Source organism: Pseudopipra pipra, chromosome 10, assembly GCF_036250125.1.
Source record: "Pseudopipra pipra isolate bDixPip1 chromosome 10, bDixPip1.hap1, whole genome shotgun sequence".
Lineage (NCBI taxonomy): Eukaryota > Metazoa > Chordata > Aves > Passeriformes > Pipridae > Pseudopipra > Pseudopipra pipra.
Window position 1 is genome coordinate 1,050,842 of NC_087558.1, and position 18,825 is coordinate 1,069,666.

Below are 18,825 nucleotides of genomic sequence, written 5' to 3' on the forward strand. Positions count from 1 at the left end.
CGTGGGGGGCTTATGTAATGGAGAAAGTGCTGCTTCTCCCCCAGGCTCAGCCCGGCTCTGCAGGGCTGTTGGTCTGCTCCTGTTACTGCTTTTCCAATAGCCAGGCCTCCCACAGAGACAGGATCTGCAACCCCTCAACCCTGCACAGATGGAAAGCACAGCTTTGAACTGAATTGGGCCTTTTCTGAGGGGGGAGGGTGTGTGGTGGTTTTATTCGTTAACAGATAAGCCCTGGATGATAAGGAAAACAGCATTAACAAACAATTACAGGGGCTGACCCTCATGAAATCATTTGTCACTGCAATCCCAAATCCAAATGTGAGGGAACAACAGCTTGGTTCACATTCGCCCACACCTCACCTCTGCTTGCTAGAAATGCAGCATGTGTTTCCTGTGAGTTTTCTCTCAGCTTTATGGTGGATTTTTGTGATAAATCCTCCTGTGACTCATCTACAGAACAGAAGTGCAAAGTCCAGAATTATATTTAATTATTATAGAAAATAAATCATAACTGTACGATCATGCCCGGCTTGGAAAAGCTCCACTTCCCAGACGTAGGAAGAGGAACACCCATAACCCCCCACGAGAAATGGATTATTGTTGAGCCTCAATTTGTAGCTCGGGGTTAAAACTCAGCTTTGGGGTTTGCTTCAGGGGATGCCACGTGCGATCCCAAATCCCTGTCTGGGTGGCTTCCACAGCCAAGTGCCATGGCCGGGGCTGGCCCAGCCCTCTGCTGCACAATGCATAAAAACTCGTCTCATTTTTTACTTTGAAAGGGGCACAGCCCCCTGGTTTCCAGCCTCCCCTCTCCCCCACGCTGGTTTCCAATGCGCTGCAGGTACTTCATGGCTCGCTGCTCACCAGCCTCACCCCCGGCAGGACCGGGAACAAAAGCACTAAAGAAGCACCGACATCTATTCTTATTTTAGAATCTCAGGAGTCACAATTTTGCCCCTGAAATCAGCAGAGAAAATGCTGACACAGCAACTAATTGTCAGACAGGCAGTGGTCGGCTATTAAGGTTTTTTTTCACCACACTCTTCTCTCCAGTATTTCACTGGAAAGGAATCACACAGAAAGAAGGGAAATCTGTAAAGCACTTCACTTTAAATAAATATTGGGACTGTGGGAGGTCAAACAAAGGTCAAGTGCTTGGTATATAAAACATGTAACAATGAACTTAAGAAATTCAATCTTTATTTTGAGAATATTTACAACATAAATAGTAGTACACTCATATACTTAACATGTATGCCAAAAATAAAAAAAAGAGTTTAAGTTCTTATCACCTTCTAGTCCTCCTTCTCAAATTTCTTGTTAAAGTTTTATTTTCATCTAATTTTAGACATTTATAGAACCATCAGAAAAAAAAAAAAACATAGGTTTTTCTTCTTCAAGGGAAAGTTGATTCTAAAAATCTGGATTCCTGACATTAATTTACATTCTTTGATATACCAAGTGATTTTTTTTCCCCCAGGAACTTTATTTGTTACAACCTTAACAGCCATAACAGATTACCATTTACAGCAGTAACAATGCAACCCATTATTCAAGACGAATGTTTTCTAAAACAAAAATTACACACCAAAAACAGTGTAAGAAAAGAATTCAAACAAAAAGCTCACGTGTAAACACTTCCCATGAGCTTTGTAAAGGCCTGAAGTGGAGTTTCTAACCCGTGTGAGCTGTGCAGCAAGGGCACATCAGGGAGGTGTGAACCAGCACTGCACCTCCCAACCCTGCTCCGTGTGCTGCCTTCCCTGCTGGGAACACAGGTCGTAGGGATTTAGAAGGTGGAAAACTGGGAGACTAATTTAGGACATTATTGTGGAAGAGTTTGGCACCAGAACCTTTTCACTGGTGGCCTGCACACTGCTCCTGAATTTCACTCCCATCCGGGTTATGATATGGGATATATTCTACATAACCCATTCACTGTGGGGCTTCTGTTCCAGACAGGGACCCTGAACATCAGGGCACTGTTTGTGATCACAAACATCCCCTGGACACAAATCACACAACTCAGGGAGCTCATGTTCCTCCACCTTTTTACCTCTCAGTGGAGCCCCTAAACCACCTCACAAACTGTTTCAGCCTCTGCACAAATTTATTGCTGCTGATGTGATCTTGGATCCTTTCAGATTTCTTTTCCTCTTTCCAAATGCCTTTATTTTTCTTCAAGGCCTTCAGCTCTGCCCGAAGGAGCCTCTTGTGGAGTTTCCAGTACAGGCGGGACTCGTGGGGCAGCCCCTCAATCCGGGCTGCTCTGCCCAGCCCTTGGCTCAGGAGCTCTTCGTTCAAGCACATGCTGAGAAATCGACCCTATAAAAGGCACAATAAAGATGACAGTCACTGTTAAAACAGGTTTATTTGGGGGGTTGTGTGAACACCCCCAGAGGTAAAAGCTTTAATTGTGGCTAAATCTATGCTCTGGCAGAAGTAGCTCAAAGTGAAGAGGAATCCAGCTGACTTAAAACCCAGCTCTAATGTGAGGCCCTGGCACAGGTTGCCCAGAGAAGCTGTGGCTGCCCCATCCCTGGAAGTGTCCAAGGCCAGGTTGGATGGGGCTTGGAGCAACCTGGGACAGTGGGAGGTGTCCCTGTCAGCATCTGACAGAGACACACACTCCTGTCATGAGTCAGTCTGCAAAAATACTGGTCTTGAAGTCAGATTTGCAAATACAACATTCAGAATTCACATCCAAAGAGATAAATCATAAATAGTAACATTCCTTAAATGAACGGAGATAACGGAATTGCACGACTACAATCAAACTCAAAACCGCAGATAAAAGCCACTTTTGGAGGCTCTGTTTACCTTACTCACTAAAACAAGGCAGTCCAGGGCCGAGCCCTCCCTTCCCAGGAGCTGGAACCACATGTGCTGTTGGGGGCTGAGCTCTCTCTGCAGCCAGGCTGTGCCACTGGGAGCCACCTCCACACCTGCCAGCCGGATCAGCAGGAGCCCCTCAGACTGCCCTGGGGACAGAGAGGGACAAGGGTGGTGCTGCAGGAACCTCATGCTTTGCACAGACCCTCGGCTCTTGGTAATGAATTTATTCCTGTGGACTTAAAGAATCCCTTTTAGTTCCCCAAAGGACTTATCTGCAAACAGGAATTTGGTCTCATCTCTCCTTCAGTAAAAAAAAAAAAAAATAAAATTCAAGTTTGCACAAGTGGTTTGAGCTGGTTTGGGTTATTCTGCATACAGAGAGAAAGACCTGCTCCCACTATCAGTCACTGTCACTTATCCAAAGGGGCAGAGGCATTAACACCTGCTGGTGTTTGCACACACACCTGAGTGTGTGACTCATGGAACTGAGGGACAGTTTCTTTCTGACAAAAAAAATGTCCCCCAAAACGGGCAAAGAAAAGCACAAACCCAACAAAATCTTTTTGCCAGGAGTGAGATGAGCTGTGCAAGTAGAAGCACTGCCTGTGTGCTTATTTCTGCTGTTGGAAAATATCACAGTAACAAATAACACAAACACTGTATTGACAGACTCGTATGTATGGGTCTCCTCCTGTCTTTTATTCCCCAGTTTCCCACCTGGCAGAGCAGGAAATGTTTCAGCCCTTCCTCCCAACCTCGCAGGCACTCTGAGAGCAGCACATTTCATCCCTACCCTTGTTCTTCACATTCCTTATTACTTACACTTTCTCTGGATGGCTGTGATGAAAGGAATGCTGATGGGAATGTGCTCCACTTCCAGGCCCTGCTCTGTGACATGATGTAATTTCCCTCTCAGTTTCACATTCTTTTCTACAAACTCCACAGGTATATCCAAGGCACTTGTAAACTTCGTTGTCTATTGATGGAAGGAAGAGCAAGACAAAGCTTTATGAAAAAAGGTAGAGTGATTACAGTCACATTAGATCCAACTTCTTCTTAAAATAGTTTGGGAAATTACAGATCTATTATTAGAGAACATGGACAAGTAAATATAGATATTTACTTAATAGTGATCAGCTGCAGAGGCTGTGCCAGCCTTTCCCTGGCTTACAGGACCTGCAGCATCGGGGTGGACATAAAAGCCAGGTTTAGAGAGAGAACAGAAACTGCCATTTTCTGAGCAATGCCTATTGAAGTTCACTGGATGCACCCTGAAAAGAGTGTTTTAGGAGGGGCCTGAATGGTGCTGGGACGAGGTGAAAGGAAGCCAAAGGACAGACTGGCTGAACACAAAGGCAGAGCAGGGAGGGCAGAGACAGCCCCGCCTTCTGTGAGGGAGGAAATGAGGAGAGGGACAAAGGCAGGTGAACAGCTTTGGGAAGATCACAAGGAGATTAAATTTGATACCACGGGAGGATCCCGAGGGGGTGTTATGTGATCACACAGGGAAACCAAGCTGAGCAGCAGCAAAGACTTGGGCTGTGGCACAGGAATGGAGTGAACACTGGTTTGGGATGGAGGGAGAAGGACAGGTGAGACCCCCAGAGAAGACACTGAGGTCTCACTGTCAGAGGCCTTTGCAGAGCACTGACCTAATTCTACTGAGCTGTGAAACCCACTGACCTGCTGAGGTACAACTGCTGGGAACCAAACCCCCAAACACCAGGCTTAAGGCAAAGACCTGTCTCTGTGTGTTATTTATTCAGCAATGCCCCTCTGTGGTCCCTAAGGCCTCCCACCAGGAACATAGGATTTTGGGACCTTCAGGCAGGAAGCCTGGAGGGTTTTTAGGAACAGAAGCTGTCCAAAGCTGATCTCATCTGTTCTGGAAGTTCCACTACACAGATTAACACCTTCACAGGCCCTTGGGTGGGGGGCCTGGAAAATTTATATTTTTCCAAAAACTGGAAAAATATAATTCTGGCAACATTTGCAGTTCATATTTTCTAGTAGGATTTTAAAGCAGAAACTCTGCACAAAAGTTCTCTTGTATCCTTTGGAACTGTGCAGAGGGAAGAGGAGGGTATCTGTTATTTTTAAGCAGCTGGAACCCTGGGGGAGTGCGGTCACTCCCTGCCCACGGAGGCTCAGCTTCTCCACGCACCGGTGGTGTGGTGTCAGTGCAGCGTGACCTGACCACTCCAGGGAGCAGAGGAAGATTTGCGTGGTGTTTAAGAGCATTCAAAGGCAGTTCTGTGTGTGGAAGGATGGTGAGAATAGGTCAGGAAAGTACTGTGTTTGGACAAGTGAGGGTGCTCGAGCTGCACTGAGGGAGAGGGGAAGGGCCTTTACCCACCCCAGGGGCTTCGGGAACAGGCTCTGGGTGGGAGCACAAGGGGGGACGAGGGGGCAGCTCGGTGGGGCTGTGGAGGTGCTGCACGACAGTGACACCGAGCCTCTCGAGGCTGGAGCCCCCCAAGATCTGAATCAAACTTTGCCATTGCTTTTTCCAGCTGTTACTCAGCAGCTGTGGCTGGACCCTTATGTATCGGCAATTGCATCGTGAGCGTTCTGTGCTCGGCTAACCCTCTGTTTTAGGGAGAAGACAATCCCGAGAGGAATGGGCTGCCTGGAAAGGTAATTCCAGCACGGGGTGGGGTCGCGACCACCGAGCACCGACCCTTGCTCAGAACAGACCCAAATGAGGGCAGAGCTGTGCCCGCGGACCGAGCAGCACGAGAAGGGACAGACAACCAACAACCAGCGGCTTGAGCGCTCATGAACGGGAAAGGGATGTCACTGGAACCAAGGGATGCCGCTAAACGAACAAACGGTGCAAAGCCTCGAAGATGGCGGAGCGGGGACCCCTTTGAGAGAACCACCCGGCTCCTGCTGCCGTGGAATGGAATAAAACACAGCAATCCCTCAGCTCGGTGCGGGAATCGGCGCTTCCACCGGGAGCGGGCGGGACAGCAACGGGAACGCGCCTGGGCCCGGCCCGGCCCACCCGGGTCCCTCCAGCCGGGTCCCCACCCCAGGGTCCTCATCCCAGGGTCCCTCCAGCAGGGTCCCCACCCCAGGGTCCTCATCCCAGGGTCCCTCCAGCAGGGTCCCCACCCCAGGGTCCTCATCCCAGGGTCCTGCAGCAGGGTCCCTACCCCAGGATGCCCACCCCAGGGTCCCCACCGCAGGCCCCGCCCGGCCCCCCAGCCCCGCACTCACCAGGCGGACGCTCCGCGCCAGCAGCAGCACCCCGGCCACGGCCGCGCCGGCGCTCAGGCCCTGCGGGCAGAGAGAGGGGGTCAGGGGGGCCGGGGGGCTCGGGCGGCTCGGCGGGACCCCCCGGCCGCCCCCGTTACCCGCAGCAGCCCCAGGTGCGCGTCCGCCCACTCGGAGAGCCGGGCCAGGCCCTGCCCCAGCCGGCCGGGGCCGCTCGGCTGCTCCGCCATGGCCGCGCCCCGGGCGGGAGCGGGGAGGGAACGGGGCGGGAACGGGAAAACATCAGCCAGAGCCCCCCCTGGCGCGGGCACGGACACCTCCCACAGAGCGGGCTGCCCCTTCCATCCGCCCGGCCTCGGGCACTCCCAGGGATGGGGCAGCCACAGCTTCTCTGGGCAACCTGTGCCAGGGCCTCACACCCTCACAGCCAGGATTCCTTCCCAATATCCCATCTAGCCCTGCCCTCTGGCAGTGGGAAGCCATTCCCTGTGTCCTGTCCCTCCACCCCTTGTCCCCAGTCCCTCTCCAGCTCTCCTGGAGCCCCTTTAGGCTCTGGAAGGGGCTCTCAGGTCTCCCTGGAGCCTTCTCTGCCCCCGCTTTGAACTCTCCAAACCTGTGACACACTTCCTCTGGCCCTGCCAGATGCGCCTTTCTCCTTGTCTTTTTAAGGCTTGGGTTTGTGTTTTACTTTTATTTTATTTTAATCTTAGAGATATTTAAGTCCTCAGTAATTGTAATGTTTTTCTAAAAATCACTTCAAAAGAGGGTTGGCAGAAAAAAGCAACAATATTAAAATTTTACCGCTTCCCTTCAGCAATCTGCTAATGGGCTGGTACAGCACTAACATTTCTGACCTACAAAATAGCTACTTAGATTAAAAGCACTAATCCATCACTTGTTTCAGCAGTTTGGAAGAATAAACAGTTACTTAATTTAGGTCACATTTCATACATATTCTGACCAATTTAGAGTGTATGTGTAACTTTGACATTGTTGAGATCATCTAATAACTGATAAGCAATCCTCAACCCATCTTTATTAGTAACAAGTTTCAGTGGCACCTTCCGAAAAAGTGAAAAAAAATCACAAAGTAAAAGCCAACCCCAAAAAAACCTGGGAATTTAATTTCCCATCTTTTGCACTTGAGATGGTTTTCCTTGAAGTCAGAAAAGTTAAAAATCTCTAGGTATGGACAAGCTGTGATTAAATCAGTGGCCCGTGGTTCCAGTGGGGACACAGAACTGAAGTGCCTCACACGTGGTCAGTGCACTGGAGGTGAGGGGGCTGGGACTGAAAGGTGCAGCCATAAATCTCTGATGTATTTTTATGTTGTCTTCGTGCTTATGCAGAGGAAGATTTTCAGCTTGGAGAATAAAAACCATCTGATTTCATTCAGCTTGACTGATTGTGCTGTACTTGAAACAAACTGTGAGAAGCTGTCACTCAGGAGAGGGGAAGGGACAGGAGTCAGTGCCAAAGAAACACGTGTGCAGTCCTCTTCCAGATCCTCCTTGCTCCTGATGCCATGGAGAGAGACCCTTCCAGACCCCTCCTTGCTCCTGATGCCATGGAGAGAGACCCTTCCAGACCCCTCCTTGCTCCTGATGCCATGGAGAGAGACCCTTCCAGACCCCTCCTTGCTCCTGATGCCACGGAGACCCTTCGTACACACCCACCCGTCCCCTCCAGTCGCTCCAAAGCTGGAGTTGATTTATGTCCCCCCCAAACACACAGTAAGAGAAGATCCCCAACCTCCTCCAAGCCCAACACTTCAAATACTGACAAGGCAAGAAACACAGAGAGAGAGACTTGTGCCCTTCCATGGGCTGTTTAATAGCAATGCACCATTTACACCCACCGAGGTCCCAGTGCCCTCTCAGCGCGGGCTGTGGGTCACTAAGGCACTCAGGAGGGAGGGCAGGGGGGATAATGCACTGGGAATGTTTCCACATGGCATCAGCAGCTCCTGCTGCAGCAGCTCCACCACAGGACTGTGCTCCTTGGATTTATGTGAGGGCGAGAGGTGTACCTGCTCTCTGGGAATCTGGCAACTTTGTCACCACCAATTCGCTTTTCTTACCCCCAGCTGGGAGCAGTCACAGTTTTCCCACTGATTTTGAGAAGGAATGCTCAAATTTGAGTGACACTGGGGAAACCCCACACTATCAGTTCATTCCCTCAAACTCACCCTGCTCCAAAGGCCCTCCCCTGGGAAGCCCAGCTGCTGCACCTTCCAGTTACAGCTGCAGGAGCCGAGGCTCAGAGGATTGTGCGTTACTCCAGTCCTACCTTACAGCATTTTGTCCTCAAGAAAGTACCTTGAATGTAAATCAAAATGCTTTGAAACAGCGGAAATAAATTAAACAAATGTAATTTGTTTATAAAAATATTTTCTTATAAATCTTTAAAGCTTATAAAAGCCAGAAAATACATTTAAAAGAATCTCTGGAACGTTTCATCCTTTGAGGCGTGGCCACAGTTCAGAAAGTGAGAAGCAAAGCCCACAGACACCTCACACTGATCTTCCCACAAGGAATTCCGTAGTACAACACTTAACCTGTACGTGAGAATGCCTCTGGCATCCCTCCCTGGGCCAGCTGCCCTGTCAGGTCACTTCTGTGTGACAGTAAAGCTGGGATTCAGCTGGCAATGCTGCCCCTCGACAGCCACGGCACCAGGATGGGATCAGCGGTGGTTGTGCCAGCAGCCGTGGCTCTGGAGCTCAGGGAAATGCAGGATACTCAGGGAGGACAGAGGTTGGAACCTTTACTCTCTGAACTGACACTGGGAGGGCAGTGGTGTCACACACAGCCACTGCCTCGGCCACACGGTCTCACTGCTGTGGCACCAAATACCGATGTTCTGGGGGTGGGTTATGGGATATGTCTGTGAATAGAACTAAAACAACCTGGCTGGTCCATCCAACATTTAAGTGCATCAGTTGCTCCTCTTGCACTTCCAGGAAGACTGTCCTTCATCCTGCAGCTTTTTAAACTTTGGTCCAAGGAGGAACCACCAGCCAAAGCCCAGGATGAGGCAGACGACGGACTCCACGTAGTAACCGTCCAGGGTGGTCACGCAGGAGCCACCAGCCTCTGTGCAGAGCTGAAACAGGAGCACAACCTGATGCATTAAGTACCTCTGGCAGACACAAACACAGACTTCAGAAAGATTAGAGAGCCACTGGTGTCTACTTGCTCTTGCTTCTGACTAAGTATAGTTGTTGACTCTTCCTTGTTTCTTACAGAGGCAGTCAGAGAGGTTTTGGAGCTTAACAGCAGCATGAAAAGTAACAAATCTGTTCTAACATAATTTGGGAAATGGAGCACACTGGCCCATGGGGCAAACTCCAGGAAACAGAAACTGCCCCACTGGCTGGGAAGTGCAACCACTCATCCCAATCTCATGGAGAAAGAGGATGATTTTTTTTTAAACAGCCATCCATGTTATGGTCTCCCCGTCCCTGGAAGTGTCCAAGGCCAGGCTTGGCCTGGAGCAACCTGGTCTAGTGGGAGGTGTCCCTGCCCATGGCAGGGGGTGGAACTGGATGAGATTTAAAGTCCCTTCCAACCCAAACCACTCTGGGGTTCTCTGTCTGGGAGAAACACCCAGGATGGTTTTTAACCCCCAGCATTTAAAGGGTGAGTGTACAGCACAGGACTGTTTCTGCTATTGTTTGGCTTTCAACACTGCTCTAATCCCAGGATAAATCAATCCCCTGAGCTGAGGCTCTGCCAGCACTTTCTGAGACATGTCAAAATCAGATTAGGAATAAGGGAGTGGTGGTGGTGGTGGAATGTTATCAACTGGGAGGATGAGAGAAAAGATCAGAGGAATGAGGTGAAGGAGGAAGGACTCAAGTTCAGTAGAGGCCCAGGGAACCAATTAGTGACAAGCTAATGAGGGAGGCTGAAAAAGCACCCGCTGTGGAAGCAGTTTCCCCTCTGCAAGCAGTAAAAACTGCAAGTCCAGCTCAGACAAGTCATGTTGGATTCCCAGAACACTTTGTTTAGAGAACCTCCACATCCCAAAGAGTCCTGGCATTCAGGAGTGAAATAAATCTCACTCAGGAGCACCCAAAAAACCCCCCAAACACTTCCACTCTTCAGCCACATTAAGTGTCTCATTTGCCACGAGGAGGTGAATTTGAAACCTTGCTTTCCCAGCAGTTTTGTGTCCTGTTGTTTGATCTGTGTACAGTGCACAGCAAGTTCTTTGTTCTCTTCCAGAGGGCTCCCAGACTGGGAAGGCAGCCAGTCCCACTGCTCCGTTTCAGGGGGAAAGTGAACACCAAAGTCAGGGAGCAGAGCAACATCATGGAGAAGGGATCAAGGCAGGCAGAGGGGAAACCTCCAGGAAGACAGGAGGAAGAAAAACCTACCACAGGAATGGAGAGACTTGGAGGACAGACAGCCCTGCCCAGGACAGAGCCTCTAATTACACAACTCATAAACACACCTACAGCCTCCTTACACCAGAGCACGTGGCACCAATCTGGTGCTTCTACCACAGCTTTTCATCCCAGCCCAGAAAGGGACAACTACCCTGCAACTGCAAATCCCTGGTAAGATGCTGGTCAGTCAGAGTGGACACACAAAAGCAGACAATTTTGTCAGATGGGAAAATCAGCTCCACCAGTGGGAATTTTTAAGCGTGAGCTGTGCACTGTGAAGGTTGTCAGAGGCAAAAAACCACCCTAAGAAGCAATTTAATTGTGACACTACTGAGCAGGGCCCTCCAGAGCCCCCAGACTCACCTGTGCAGCCGCCGCAGTGCCACAGGAGTGGCCCTGGGCCCCGGCACACTCCTTCACCGTGAGGGGATCCACCAGCCACAGGGCCACGGTGGAGGGCCAGTTGCCCCCCAGGTTGGACACCGTGTTGAGCAGGGTCATGTAGGTGCCCCCGATGAGCGGGTCGCTCACCTTGGCGTTGAAGGCCATGATTGCCACGTACATGCTGTACAGGGTGATCTGGGGGGACAAACACACACACAGGGGTCTCCACGGGCACCACAGCTCAAACCCCCAACGTGAACACTGTCCTGAAGGTAGCAACATTCACTGAAAAACAATCCCAACAGCTTAAAATTGCCCCAGGGAGCAACTCCTCTTGCAGCCTGTCCCTCTGCTGACGGGAGGAGTGGCCTTGCCACTTGCCTCAAGTCGTGCTGCGTGACCTGAGTCATGGCCCACGTGCACTGGCACGACTCAAGTTATCAAACTAAAACACAACAGCTAAAATAGCACCCAAACCCAACACTGTCGTATTTAAAATCAACCCTCACAGCATCATACAATCAGTTCTGATCCAAAGCCAGGCTTTCCAGGCCTCTGGATCAGATCCATTGTGATGTTCCTCCAACAAGCTAGCGTTTTTTCTAGGAGCAGGATCACATAACTCGATGGATCTGCAGAACCAGCACAGTCATCACTGTGCCTGTCAAACTCTGCCAGAGTGCTGGGATTTCTCCAGCTCCACTGTGCTTTTGAGCTTCTGGCTCTGGGGGAAAAAATAACCTGGGAAACAAAATCAGATCTAGACAACCCAAAGTAGCTCCACAGATGCTGTCCAATGGAGCACAAGGGAATGGGGAGAACTACCACTGGTGAGAGTATCAGAAGGCAATACAGCCACACAGATCAGGCCTGGAGGGCTTCCAGTGAGAGCCAGGACAAGGCGGGTGACAGCAGCCACAGTCCTCGAGGTGATGGGTGTGACACACCCTCCTGCCTCCCCTTCCACAGGGTGTTACCTGATGCAGAGCGTAACTCAGCACCACCGCAGCGTAGTAGTACACGGGAAATCCCCCCTCGTGCTTCACTTTAGGAGCCCACCACACCAGGAAAGCAAACTCCAGGCCAAGCAGCAACCTGGAGGGGTAAGAAAGAATTAGTAATTCAAATAATTCTTCCCACGTGTTTCCTCAACACGAAGCAACTAATGAACTTTTACAGAGAGTACACTGAAATAGTTTAGATCTAAACAATTACAACTATTTCTATCTCAGAATTAGATATTAAATATTTGACAAGCAGTGAAATTGTTAAATAAGAGCAGGAGAGCATTGCTCTAATGGTGCTGTACACGCATCTTTAAAACACCTCATGCTCTTCTTTCTCACAGGTGATACTGCATGAATTATCTTCAAGGCACAGGACAGAATTCAGCTCCCCGTGAGAATCCTGACACACTTTCTTGTGGCTGGAAGTTAGAGAGTTACACAAGAAGCCCTACACTTGATCTAAATACACAAACCGAACACACAAATTACTGTGTTCCTATAAAATGAGGTTTTACCTGAAAGGCATCGCTTTGTAGAAGGTGTTCAGGGGCTGGGGGCCTGCTGTGTATTTGCTGATGACCAGGGGCAAGATGATCTGTAAAGGAACCATTGGAACTGCCAGCAGAGCCAGGTGCTCTTTGGGGACCCCCTCCTCCACCAGTTTGAGTCCTGTTACAGCATCTGCTGCTGAAAATCCAACCTGCGAGAGAAATGAGAAAACAGGCTGAGGAGAGCAGGGGGAGCTTGGCTAGAAATTCAGTTTACTATTAAGTAACTTGAGAAATGGGATAGAGGACAAGTCACTTCTGCCACTGATTTGACTTCCAAATTAGTTCTACATGTTCTACACTTGCACACTCTTATTGTCATCAGTGCCAAAAGCTTCCCCAGAACATTAAGCAGCACTGCCATTCCTGCCTGTGCCTTCACTGCTGTTGGCACCCACAGTGTCCAACAGGAAGCCATGGAAACCCAGCCTGGACACAGCAGCAGATTCTGAGAATAGTATTTGAGTTAAGAGAAACATTTTCTGCCCTTTTAACTGCAGGCTACACAGTCTGTTTGAAAATGTTTTAAAATGTTTAAAAAACAAATGACTGTTACACCAGACTGCAATCAAGCTCCTCCTTAATACTTGTGTAAACACAAACGCTCAAACAAACGTTTTCTGCTGTCCAGCCCTGCTCAGCACGATGATACAAACAATTCTGCTTCAAACTCCATGTGAAAATCCACAACTCTGATGCAAATCAACAGCAGAACTAAGAAACAGGTGACATCCTGGGGACTCAGCAGCCTTCCAGACTCTGACACCAGCATTTAACAATTCCAAGATGTATTTACTTACTTTGGACGTGAGGATCAAGAGACAGAAGGTAAGAACTGCTGGCATCCTGATTATTGAGAACAGCAGCTTGTATGTATCAGTGATGCCTTTTGTTTCTTCTTTTGCTGGTATTAGCTCCTTGTTTTCCTTTTTCAAAAAGGCAACCAGTGTAGTGGTAACTAAGAAGACAGCTCCCCAGAAAAACAGGAAATCTGGAGGGGAAAATAAAATAAGATCAAAAAAAACTTTGTAGTAGCCTTCACTGACAATTCACTGAGTATCAAAAATGCAGTTATTTTGCTAAATATAAACCTGATCATCAAAATTGAATAAAACCAAGCAGCAAAAGCAAACCACAAGCACAGAGCTACGTGCAGTGAGTGACACAGCTCTTCCCTCAGCAGGAACGAGGTGTTTGCAGGAGCTGAGGCAGAGCAGCAGCATCAAACCAGGTCCCTTCCCTGGTGTTTGGGGGGTGGGTACCACAGGGAGCACGTTGGAGGAGAAACAGAAACACAAATGGAAGCGTTGAAGGTTTACACATGCAACCACTAAAGGCTGATAAAGGACAGGGAATAGTTACAAGACAGGGAAAAACCTGCAGAGGAAGAACTCCTGCACAGCTCTGCAGTGATTTATGGGTACTCATGGAGCCCTTCTGTGCCTCAGGGCCACACTCCCTATCCAGCATCTATCTCCCATCTGGAGGAAACAAAGGTCTGGGAGTGTGAAGATGGCCTGATGAAAGTTCTTCCAGTCATAAGGAGCCCTCAAACACATCTGGCTGATGTGGATGTTTGCCAAGGTTCAGGTGCTCTGTTTTAAACACAGCCAATATCTGCTGAATTGTGGTGTGAAAGCAGCAAGGGTAAAACACAGCAAGCAGTACTTTTTGAGTTAGTGAAGGGTTAATCTAAGAAAACCCTATCCTCTGCCTCCAGAAGAGAGGCAAGAAAGAACTCAGTAACATGCAGGGGGCAGGACAGAAGCAGCCTTTAATCTTCCTGGTCACGAGCAACCCCAGAATCCTCCCGGAGACTTGAAAAGCAGTGAGAGCTGGTGAAAGGGCAGAGGTTTAGTCAATTATTACCTGCTCCTTATGCCCAGGAAGAGAACAAGAAAATGGGGAAGGACTGCTCTAGGTGTATCCACCATTCTCAGGGTAAAAGAAAAAAGGCTTTTCAAACTAATTTTTTGCTGCTTCCACACCAGCTACTTTTCCCTTTCCTAAAGAGCTCATAACCAATGCTGGCAGATTCCTCTCTGCTAAAAAATGGGTGCCCTTAACACAAATTTTGAAGCAAAGATGCATTTTCAGAGCGTCTCACTAATCACAGTGGCTGGCTACAAAGAACAGAGGAGCAGTCCTCTAACAACAACCCTGGGCATTATCACTGCAGTGAGAGATGCACAGTGTGAGGATGGGGACAGAAATAGCTCTGAGCATCATCACATGAGCACTCTTGATCAGGTCAGCCCTGTCAGCTGCAGCACAGCACTGCAAGGGCTGCATCAGCAACAAAGCAAGGCAGGAGAAAAAGAAAAAAAAATATATATATAATAGTCCACATTAAAAGAATGGGATTTCTTTGAAGTTGTAGGCAGTTTACACAAAAATAAGGTTAATTTCCCTTCAAATACAGTAACCTTCACTAACAGGCTCCAAGCAAAAGAACTTTGAAGTTATAGTTTACACAAGGGATTTCAAGCACAAAATTTTCTGGTCCCACCACTACTGCCTCCCCACTCCCATTTTGTCTCTGCCCCTACACTGTTGTTAACAAAATAAACCATAGTGATGAGGCAAAACAGGTTTTTGAACTAGATCAGGGATGGATCAGGCTGGAAAATAACCATCCAGAAGGCGCCCAGGGGTACAGGTCCCACCTGCACCTGCACAGGTACACACCTCCTCCCAGGAGAAGGCCCTGGCCCAGGTCAGTGTGGGCTGCCTGCCTTCAAGGGGCACCTTTGTCCTGTGCTCACACTTCCCTCTCCTCCTTCATGCTGGAACAGGCTGCAAAGCAGGCAGGAATCACCAAACCCAGCCAGGAACCTGCCCCTGCCTTTAAAAACCCAAAAGTCACCCAACCTGCAGGTGCTGAATAAACTCCTGGACGTGCCAGCACAAACCATCAGCCCACAGAAAGGTTATCTCCCATTTCCTTCTCCAGACCTTTATCCTGAAACAGCCTGACAGAGCACTTGGTTTGACAGATGGGTTTACATTTGTCCATATTATTTCCTGAAGTTAATGAGAATAACAAATGCTGTTGCTTCTCAACAACTCGAAGATGACTTGGGATCACAGAATCACAGAATATCCTGAGTTGGAAGGAACACACAAGGATCATTAGTCCAACTCCTGTCCCTGCACAGACACCCCAACAACCCCCCTCTGTCCCTGAGAGCATTGTCCAAACCCTCCTGGAGCTCTGGCAGCCTTGGGGCTGTGCCCACTGCCCTGGGGAGCCTGGTCACTGCCAACCACCCTCTGGGGGAAGAACCTTTTCCTGAGATCCAACCTGACCCTGCCCTGGCACAGCTCCAGCCATTCCCTTGTGTCCTGTCACCAGCCACCAGAGAGAAGGGATCAGTGCCTGTCCCCCCAGATCATGGAGTGTTGACTTGTTCTTTCCCTGGCACTGGGCTCAGCCTACGACAAAAGTGCTCAGAGATCTGAACTGGCAGAAAACTACTCACTTCTTCCATCTGTAAAGTTTTCTGCTGCTTTACCTGCCTGACCTTGCTCATCCCAACCCCTGTCCCAAGTGGAGCAAGGAGCAGTGAGCCCCTCTGCTCCTCAGTGAGCTGGTTATGTCCTGCTGCTCCTCAGCTGCTTCAGGGAAACACGGACACGCCAACCTGCGCCACAGGCACACAAACCAGGGAATGGCAGCTTCTTACAGTCAGTTTTATCTCCTAAAAAAACAATATCCTGCAACTAGAGTGTCAGTTGTTTGCCTTTCTCACTCCAGCCACGTCAGCACTCCAGGACAGGTCAAGCAGGTTGCATTGGTGCTTTTTGGGTTTGGGATTATATTTTCTAAAACCAGCATTTTTGTAACAGTAACAAATCCATTTATACAAACAGTGGTGAGAAAAAAAAAAACCCCAAAGGACAAAACCCCTGGGCAGTGAGGGAAGTACAGCCAAGCCAAGCTCTCTGAACACCAGTGACTGCAAGTTGCATCAGCAGTGAAGACGTCAGTGTGCACTGCAGAGAGAGGGAAGAGACAGGCCAGCACTGAGGAGATGCACAGCAGGAGCACAGGGAAAGCCAGGAACTAGCTGGGATGGCAAGGACTGCTCTATGCCCACTGACAGACACCACACAGGAGGCTGGCAGCAGGAAGGGAAGGGGAACACTAGTCAGCAGTGGTGATGCTGCACAGACAGGGTAAGCACAGCAGTCTTGGAAACTGCTGTCCTGGTTTACCCATGAGACAGGGACAGGACAGAAAGCAAAAACTACCCTTTACACGACAATTCCAGCCCGGTTTGGCATACCTGTTCCCTGGGATGACACAGGCAAGGCAATCAGTGTGAGAGAGGGAAAAGAGACTAAAACCATGAGAATCTGCCCTTCACTGCTGCTCGTGGCCACCCTGAGACTGCAGCCAGAGGCATCCCAGGATTTCCTGTCCTCCCCCAAGCTCAGCTGCCTAAACTCGACCTTCCAACCAAACCAGGTGCATCTTTAAGGTAATAACCCTAACATCAAAAAATATTTTCAGTTTCCCCTTTCCTTCCTCCCAGAAGGAGATGTTCATAAAAGGGCTCCTTAAAAAGAGGCAAAGCTTTTGGCTTGTTGGGGTTTTTTTTAGAGTAATCTTGTCCATGGCCACTAAACTAGGAAGAGGAAAAAAACAATCCTTCCAAAGTGCTTAGGTCAGCCAAGATAATGACAAGGCAGGTTTCCCACAGTCTTAAGGCCAGAGAAATCTGGAAGTTCAGTGCATGCAGCAGTGGAGTCTGCCAGACTCTGGGCAGGCTGTGCTTTCCCACAGACAGGGGACAAATCAAGACTGTTCCAAAACACCATTCCATCTGAACAGAGGTGTCCAGGCTCAGGGAAGAAGCATCCTGAGGAAGATATAACTACTGCTATAAGGAAGAAATTCTTAGCTGGGAGGGTGGGGAGGCCCTGGCACAGGTTGCCCAGAGAAGCTGTGGCTGCCCCAGCCCTGGGAGTGTTCAAGGTCAGGCTGGATGGGGCTTGGAGCACCCTGGGCTGGTGGAAGGTGTCCCTGCCCATGGCAGGGGTGGCACTGGATGGGCTTTAAGGTCCCTTCCAACCCAAACCTTCCTATGATTCTATGGTCTAGTGGAAGGTGTCCCTGCCGATGGAATCTTTAAGGTCCCTTCCAACCCACCCCATTCCACGGTTCTACCCCCACCCCATCCCGCCCCAGCGCACACGGGCCGGCAGTGCCCGGGCAGTACCTGACAGGGTCACAATCCCCCGGGGCTGCGGCTGGAGCCGCAGGTACTTGTTGCAGAAGGAGGCGGACTCGAGGGCGAGGAAGAGGACGTTTCCCAGGAAGTACCCGGCCGTCTGCCCCACGGAGTTGCAGGTGGAGGCGTAGCCCACGTTCTCCCTGGACAGCATGGTGAGCGCCCAGCCGTCCACCGCGATGTCCTGCGTGGCCGCCAGGAACTCGAAGAGGAAGAAGGTGACGGTGAGGGCCCGCACGTCGGGGCCGCGGCCCTGCCCGTCGCCCAGCAGCGCGTCCACCTGCGTGGACATGTAGATCATGAAGAGCCCCAGCACGTACTGCGTGGGCACCAGCCACGACTTGCGGCGGCCGAAGCCGCGCAGGTACACGGCGTCCACCAAGGGCGCCCACAGCAGCTTCAGGCTGAAGGGCCAGAACACGAAGCTGAAGAAGGCCTGGTCGGTGTAGCTGGCGCTCTTGCTCTGCAGGATGAGCGGCACGCTGCCCGCCAGCCCCAGCGGGATGCCCTGCAGCACGTACAGCACCAGCAGCAGCAGGATGCTGCCCAGCTCCGCGCGGAACCCCCGCGCCGCGCCCGCCGCGCCCACCAGCGCCTCGGCGTCCGCGGGCAGCGGCTCGTCCGCCGCGGCCAGGCAGTGCTGCCGGGAGCCGGCACGGCGCTGCCGCCCGCCCTCCTCGGCGGCGATGGCGGGCGCCATGGCCGGGACGGACCCCGGGAGCGGGATCAGCGCCGGGATCGGGCGGGAGCGGCCCCGGCGCTGCCCCGGCGCCGCCGCGCTGAGGGAACGACCCCGCCCCCGCGCGCGCGCGCCAGGCGTGGCCGCGTCTCATTGGTGCGTCGAGAGTTACGTTGGCGAGGCCCCGCCCCCTCAGCATGATTGACGGGCCGGGGGTGGGATCGGGATGAGATCGGGAACGGGAATGGGATAGGGATGAGATCGGGAACGGGATAGGAATGGGATCGGGGTCGTGGTTGGGATTCTGCCCCACTTCCCCCGGCCGAGCCCGGCAGCCCGCGGGGGGTCATCGACCTGTCCGTGCCCAGCAGGGAACCCTGGGGGGTCCAGGGGATCCGGGGGGGGGGGCATCGGGAAGAGCATCGGCAGCAGGTCAGGGAGGGGATCCTGCCCCTCTGCTCAGCCCTGGGGAGGCACATCTGCAGGGCTGGGCCCAGCTCTGAGCTCCTCAGCGCAGGAGGCA

General features: G+C 50.9%; 2 protein-coding genes and 1 long non-coding RNA gene across 5 annotated transcripts; 1 reads left to right on the forward strand and 2 right to left on the reverse strand.

Annotated features, from left to right (window-relative positions):
* Window positions 1-1,183: 1,183 nt before the first annotated feature.
* Window positions 1,184-6,340, reverse strand: C10H3orf33 (chromosome 10 C3orf33 homolog). Of its 2 annotated transcripts, none has more exons than XM_064665692.1 (5): window positions 6,195-6,340; window positions 6,058-6,117; window positions 3,658-3,811; window positions 2,830-2,981; window positions 1,184-2,325 (listed from the first exon to the last, which is right to left on the reverse strand). In XM_064665692.1, the coding sequence occupies exons 1-5, from the start codon at window positions 6,282-6,284 to the stop codon at window positions 2,053-2,055; spliced, it is 729 nt and encodes a 242-aa protein (XP_064521762.1). In that variant the 5' UTR covers window positions 6,285-6,340; the 3' UTR covers window positions 1,184-2,052. The 2 variants fall into 2 exon arrangements, with proteins under 2 accessions (XP_064521762.1, XP_064521760.1); XM_064665690.1 differs by having other exon boundaries at window positions 2,821-2,981; window positions 6,195-6,330.
* LOC135419380 (uncharacterized) lies at window positions 4,853-7,449 on the forward strand. The gene is made up of 2 exons (XR_010432964.1): window positions 4,853-5,768; window positions 7,404-7,449. It is a non-coding gene; the product is annotated as an uncharacterized LOC135419380 (long non-coding RNA).
* A 407-nt stretch (window positions 7,450-7,856) lies between these two features.
* On the reverse strand, window positions 7,857-18,390 carry SLC33A1 (solute carrier family 33 member 1). Of its 2 annotated transcripts, XM_064665688.1 has the most exons (6): window positions 17,612-18,376; window positions 13,187-13,377; window positions 12,354-12,538; window positions 11,809-11,926; window positions 10,811-11,026; window positions 7,857-9,159 (listed from the first exon to the last, which is right to left on the reverse strand). In XM_064665688.1, the coding sequence occupies exons 1-6, from the start codon at window positions 18,321-18,323 to the stop codon at window positions 8,992-8,994; spliced, it is 1,590 nt and encodes a 529-aa protein (XP_064521758.1). In that variant the 5' UTR covers window positions 18,324-18,376; the 3' UTR covers window positions 7,857-8,991. The 2 variants fall into 2 exon arrangements, with proteins under 2 accessions (XP_064521758.1, XP_064521759.1); XM_064665689.1 differs by lacking the exons at window positions 11,809-11,926; window positions 13,187-13,377 and having other exon boundaries at window positions 17,612-18,390.
* Window positions 18,391-18,825: the final 435 nt, after the last annotated feature.